Source organism: Sander vitreus, chromosome 6, assembly GCF_031162955.1.
Source record: "Sander vitreus isolate 19-12246 chromosome 6, sanVit1, whole genome shotgun sequence".
Taxonomy (NCBI): Eukaryota; Metazoa; Chordata; class Actinopteri; order Perciformes; family Percidae; genus Sander; species Sander vitreus.
Window position 1 is genome coordinate 4,095,889 of NC_135860.1, and position 6,849 is coordinate 4,102,737.

The following is a 6,849-nucleotide window of genomic DNA, read 5'->3' on the forward strand; positions in this document are numbered from 1 at the left end:
TCAGCGAAATATTATTCTCTAAAGTGACTGTAGATTGGCAGCAACATTATTACTATGTTGTTGCTACTGGGTGAAAACCATAGACCTGCAAAGAGCAAGTTCTGTAGCTGTGAAAAAACATACTGTTAATTTCTGTCACTGACACCCAGCATAGTTTTGTAATTATGCAGTGGCATGATAAAGGCCAAAAGGATCATGGAACTCATTCCAGAGTGCAGGATTTAAAACCGCACAGTTAAACCAAACATGAGGCAGAGCGACTGACAGCAGATCAGTGGAAGAGTTGAATCAACAGAAGTGGCGTGTGAGGATTGCAGAGTGCAGTAAAAGGACTGAATGTTGTGATTCTGCTGGGATTTTATACTGAAGGAAATGTGACTAACGGCTACTGATGGTGGATAATGCGGACTGCCTTAAATGGAGGAAGTAAACAGCAGACAGCATGTTACTCGCTAAATCACAAAACACAGTACTGTAAGTAGGAGCAGGTGATTGACTTGTCTGCTGACTGCTAACATGAGACTGGAACAACGCTGGCTGGTCATTCAGAATAAGCTCATTCATGGCTAGTTAGTATGGCGGCATTGCGTGAACTGCAGTGACCTGCAGTGATCCTGGCTTGTAAGCAAGAGTTTATGCACCACCAAAAGTCAAAACACAAGATTGGAAACTGTCCAGTCTTTTAAAATTGATTGATTGATTGATTAACACCACCCAACATATAAGTCACAGTTACAGTTAAAATAATAGTTATTTAAAAAAGCAACGTAAGCTACTCTGTAGTTTGAACCCCTTTCACATATTTAAACCATGCATTTCAAACTCAGATCGCCTGCAGAAGCAATCAATTTTGTGGAAAAGCCCTCCTGTTGCAATGAACGCTATGGATTGGGAACGGAATCTATTGTTTATGTATTAATTATTTGACATTTAATTTACTAACTAAAAAAAGTGGATTCAGTTTTAAATGACTCTTTATTATTATTTTTTCTGATGTAGTTGGTTTGTTTACGAGTGCAGAATTATCATCTACAAGTTAAACTCTTCAATTATGTAGGGGTAAATACTTGTACTTTATATGATCAAAACAGTTATGCAGAAGAGTACAAAACAAGCTCTGTTTTTCCTTCAATTCAGTAAGAAAACAAAAGTCCACAGTCCTAACTCTAATCACAAACCAATCTGGTTGCGATCTCCCCTCCTTTCTTTCTGTGGGATCGTTTGCATTGGTCTCTGTTACGGAGCAGTCCGTAGTGTTGGGACATTTGTTAGGCAACGTTTGAAACGGAATGTTAGCAAACGGCTAATTACTGCCCATTTTCATCCATACATGAAAGCACTGCAGATACTGTGTTGTGCATATGTACAATAACCATGTGTTATCATTCATATTTAGCTATGCTGTATTTAGACACTGCACCTCTTTGTGTGTAGGCAGACTTTGTAAACAAATTGGTTAATTTGCATAAGAACAAGATGATGGGACTTGCATGAAGAGTCACATCTAGGGACGGGCAGGAGCTATAAATGCTGTGAGACATTGCATTGGATAATTGTTGTGTAATTATCTATGTATACTGTATTTGTCCCTATCAAATAAATATAATTTCTTTGGTGGCTCAGTGGTTAGCACTTCTGCCTCACAGCTAGTTGGCACTACAGAGTTTGATCCCCGGGTCTGTGTTGAGTTTGCGTGTTCTTCGCGTGTTTGCTCCGGTTTCCTCCCACCATAAAGACATGCATTGTAGGTAACTAAGACTACAGTTGAAAATTAGCCGTCTGGCTAACGCTGCCGCTTTTACAGAAATGTTGATTAATGTGCATTGTCCTAATAAATACATCGTATATCTTAATATACATAATGATTTATGCAGCAATAATGGCACTTTTGCTGTGTCACTTACTGTAGCGATGCTTCAGTAAATGATAACTATTTGTGCATTTTTCACCTTGCTTAATTAAAATGAAACTGCAGCAATTTCATCTTCAATTTTATGAGTTTTTTTTTTTCTTGGTTGTTTCTTCTTCGTTTCTGTCTTTGCCTCAATTAAATTTTTTCAGTCACGTGTTTCATACTGCGCTACACATGAAGCTCATTTCTCTGCCCTGTGTTAAGGCCGAGTTGAGGAAAGGGATGAGTGTTGTTAAGCTGGTGGCAGTGTAGTGCCTCATCTCCCAGCAAACAGCTGCTGGGCTCGGTGTTCCTCACACACGCTGCTCTCCACAAATACTTAATCACTGACCATCTGTCTGTCTGTCTGTGTCTCTGGTGCAGAAGCTGTCTGTCTTCACGGGACCCTTACTGCATTTGGCTCAAGTCTGGCAGCTGTGCCACAATCTCACCTGGCTTCAAGTAAGTTTTACACACACACACACACACACACACAAAAACAAACACACACGCAGAGTCGCAAATGACACAATTCATACTTATTATAGGGGAGAGTATACAAATGCCACAACCACCATTACAGCTGTCAATGCTGTCACATTCATTCATGTTATTGTGGTGCACTAAAGTATTGATATTATAATAACTTATTATTATTGTGTAAGAGATTGTCTGTCTGTTTTTAGTTTAATTTAATGTTGTGAAAGAACATCTTAAAATGAATGGCAATTGATTTCAATTACAAACATTTATTTAAATTTAAAAATAGTCATACGTAATCCAAAGAACTTTGCTACAGTAGTGTCTGTAGCTCGTGACTGTACAGTAGTTTGCTTTAGCACAGTTATTGTTTACAATTGTGGGGACAATACCAAAGTTTTACAGCAGCAGTTTGTCATGCTCGTCTTTTAAAAAAGAAAGTGCTCAGTGGAGCAGCTAAAACAACACACTGACAGCACAATACGTTTAGTGGGTTTTAAGGCTCCGTGAAAGGTAGTAAAGCCCAAATAAAGACAGAAATGGTATCTGACAGCTACAGACCCACTTTACAGCGTCACCGCTGCCAAAAGCTGTTTGCATTATACAAGGTAATTGTTGTAAGGGAATTTTGGATGAACTGATTTTTATGTGAAAGTGTCTAATATGGATAAGATGTAGGTCGAACACTTAAAGTCAACCGAACTGCTGGTGGCATCACAAATTCAAATATATTTCAACCCCACAAAACTTTTTATTTTAAATTCTTGTGTAGATGCTTAAGTGTCCAAAGACAACAGGCATGTCCTACATTTTGGGAAATATGTATAAAATACTGCACAAGACATCTAGAATATTTCCATTGATGGAATGGAGCAGAACTTAAACATATTTTTCATCTTTTGTAGTTTCCACTACAGAGTTGAAGCAAGAAGATACTGAAGGAATATATACATTTGATACTCTCAGACAGGATGGAATAAAACGTATAGTCACTTCATGAGAAATAAACTGAGGGGAACTGGATGTTAGGGGATTTATTATCTGGTACAGTCTCCAATCCCAAACTGTAAATCAGCACTTAACTGCAGAGGCCACAAAGCTGTTGGTGCACCGATCCCTGTTTTAAAATGGTTGTCGATGTTGCTGTTCTGGTCCCAGTTTTATTGACGAACACGTGTTTTAACATCACTGGTTGGGGTGTGGCCAGAAGTGCAGAATGCTTCAAGCTTTCAGCACATTAACTGTGCAGCAGCAATGTTCTGCCTGATGTGATTTTATTGTTGACTCCCCACTTTCAACACAGAGGTCTCCAATCATGAACCACACAGGGACAAAAGTGTGCAGATTTGCATTCTAATCAAACACTCCGGCAGGAGGTTTTGGCTGTTAATCCTTCTCTGGACGAAGTTGTACTAATTAGTGAGTTCAGCCACCGTGGTGTTTGGCCAGTCTGAAAGCACATGGGTGGACGCAGCTATACAAAGACATTATTAGGCTTCTAACTCACAGTCACCGCGGACAGTTTTGTAACATAGTCAATCATGCGTTGCCTAGTGGCCGCGGAAGGATTCATTTGCATGCCTCCTTGAGTGAGTTGTTCGACACTGTGCACATCAACTGGGCCTGCATGCAGCGCTAGAAGTCTGACCAGCAGTTTCAACTGAATCACTTGAGCCCCACAATATGTTTCCAATTTTGTTTATACACGAGTGGCTGCCATGTATTCCACATTTGACAATAATACCCTCCCATGCTATTGTTTCTGTGAGTGTGGATGCAGCACGGGATGTTAGAGGGAGGGCGTGAGAACCTGGAGGAGACTGAAATCACAAGTCTTCATTTTTGCTGTTAAAAGTGAATTTTTTTATTGAAAATAAGAAAAAAAAACACGTTTGATTGACAGCTGAGGTGGCACAGAGACGCAATGTAAACCCTGCTGGAAACTGTAGCTTACAAGGACAGTGTGTCAGTGGTGTTGAAGAATACATATCACAAAAGTTCAGCATCTAAACTAACCTGTCTTAACATTTGCAGGTATAGGTTTTTATGATGTTTGAAGCACTGCAGTCGAGCAGCTAATTAGCTACTGTATCCAGCCTGTATACTGACACTATCGGTGCTATTTTGTTTGAGTGCTCACTCAGCAAGCTATGGTGCAGAGCAAGACATGTCATTGGGTGTAGATAAAAAAAAAAAAAGAAGCTAATTTGGGTTGCAGTTCAAACTCTTTTTTTGGTTAACATCTCAACTGTTATCAGCCAATAATGGAACAGTGAATGTTTTTTTCCATTATTTTTATATATAGAGAGGGAGAGAAAATATATAAAAAGAGAGTAATATCATAAGGAAAGCATGTTCAGGTTAAAAAATCAAGACCATATATTATGCTAAACAGTTTTTAATTAAAGATAAGGGAAACGGATCGAAAAAGCAGGGACAGTTGCTGCTTTATGTAGACAGTACAGTTTAGAATATAATGATTTCATTGGCTATTTGCAAACAATGTCTCAGTCTGCGTAGACAGAAACGGCATTCTGGTTAATGCACAGAAAAGGGTTGGTGTCATGAAACCAAAAATTTAAATTATGAAGAGAGCATAATTCACAGAGCAGATTGCTGCTGTTCAATTTTTTCAACAAAAGAATGTTGGAAATGATTTCCTTTTGTTTGTTTTAAATTCAACCAGTAATTTCTTGTGTTTTTAGCACAGTTTACGGAGCAGATCTCTCTCTTCCTCCCGGTTTCAAAGCCTGTGTCATAAAAAGTGATGTTGGGCTGCATGTGTTTCAATCATGCAGCGGTGTACCTCACTGTCTGGCAAAATGGGAAGGAAAGATGAATGGGTTGTTGGATGGACAGATGGATGGATGAATAGGTAGACAGACAGATGGATGCAGTAAAGGGTAGAGGAGGAGCAGAAGCAGTAGAGGCAGTTAAAGTTACTATTTTCTCCTCCTGGGTTCCTCCTGACAGTCAAGGACTTTGTGCGTCCCTGTGTGGTTGATGGCCAACCTGTTCTTAAATCACCACGCTGGCTGTTGTCTCTCTTACCTCTGCAGTACGTACATTGGTTGTAAACTGTGTATGGAGTTTTCTGTAGACTGACGTTCCACTACACTCACCTTCCCCCTCCGTAACACACACACACACACACACAGTGCCACTTCCACTGTTGACTGGCTTCCAATAGATTATTTTGATGGCTGAAAATGTGCAGACCTGGAATTATTGCATATAGTCTGCTTGGCCACCCAGACACATTACTTTCCCTGCCCTCACACGGACAGAGGCTAATGGGATTTTTTCCCCTTCTTTTAGATGCATGTCTTTGTGTGCCCTCCTATATTTGTGTATTTGACAGTATAATATTTGGTTTCTTGTACATACATTGACCATCATAGAGTTTTGTTGGTGTATTTCAAAGCTGCTGGATTCCTACTCCACAGTGACTTCCTGAAGCCTTGTCTCACCAGCTGTTTCCAGCAGTGGGTTGCTTACCTTAGTATAAAGACTGGGAGCAGTCTCACAGTGACAGCAAGACTTCATGAAGTCGCTGTGCCTGGTCCTGAAATTATCACATGCAAAAAAAACAACGGTAACTTGTATTTTTACTCTTTTTATTTTTTTATTAAATAATCAAGATATAACGTGTTAATCAGTGAGCTTTAGAGGTGCTGGTAGGCAGATTGTGTTACCTTCATACAGAGCTGGGCTATCTGCTTGCAGCCTTTGTGTTGAGCTAACCTCATTTAAGGTTAATATTAAGCATACACACATAAGAGTGGTATGTATCTTCTCATCTAACTATGAGCAGCAAGAGTGCACGACCAAAATACAATGGCTAATGTCCTTACCGCAGCGGCCCGGGTTCGACTCCGACCCGCGGCCCCTGTCAATCTTCAGCTGGACTATCAATAAAGGCAAAAAGAAAAACAAAATGTATCTTTAACTAAGACAAACGAAATCCCTAATGTTCACAAAAATGCATTAAATTGAAATCGGACATCATAGTTAGCTTTATAAGACCTTGGGGTAGATGTTATATAAGTGGCGTGACGAAATTCAAACTGTAAATATACTTTAATTATGCTGAAAGTGAAACTAACTAGCCGCGATCTGTAAACACAGGATTGGAGGGGCAGTCGCAGCTAACGAAACCCCTAATGTTCACAAAAATTCATTAAATTCAAATCAGACACCATTGTTAGCTTTATAAGACATTGGGGTACATGATATGTAAGTGGCGTGACGAAATTCAAACTGTAAATATACGAAAGTTATGCCGAAAGTGTAGCAACGATCTTTTCCCATAGGATTAAATGGGACACATAGCCTAGCTTGCAGCTCCAGAGCTCTGCGGAGCCCCGAGCGGTCGTCCAGTAACCGAGAAACGGTGACTTTAACTGGGTATGGAGGTTGCCGCTTTCTCGTCAGACTGTGTGGAGCTCCTAAAGTCCGACACGTCTTACTAAATTTGC

The 6,849-nt window shown here is 39.9% G+C and overlaps 1 protein-coding gene across 6 annotated transcripts in view; it reads left to right on the forward strand.

Annotated features, from left to right (window-relative positions):
• Nucleotides 1-6,849, forward strand: part of sema6cb (semaphorin 6Cb) — a 159,696-nt gene that overhangs the window by 122,984 nt on the left and 29,863 nt on the right. For all 6 annotated transcript variants that reach the window (XM_078252130.1, XM_078252134.1, XM_078252135.1 and 3 more), the window contains one exon: nucleotides 2,276-2,353. In XM_078252130.1, coding sequence (XP_078108256.1) covers nucleotides 2,276-2,353 — 78 coding nt within the window. The remainder of the gene's footprint in view (nucleotides 1-2,275; nucleotides 2,354-6,849) is intronic.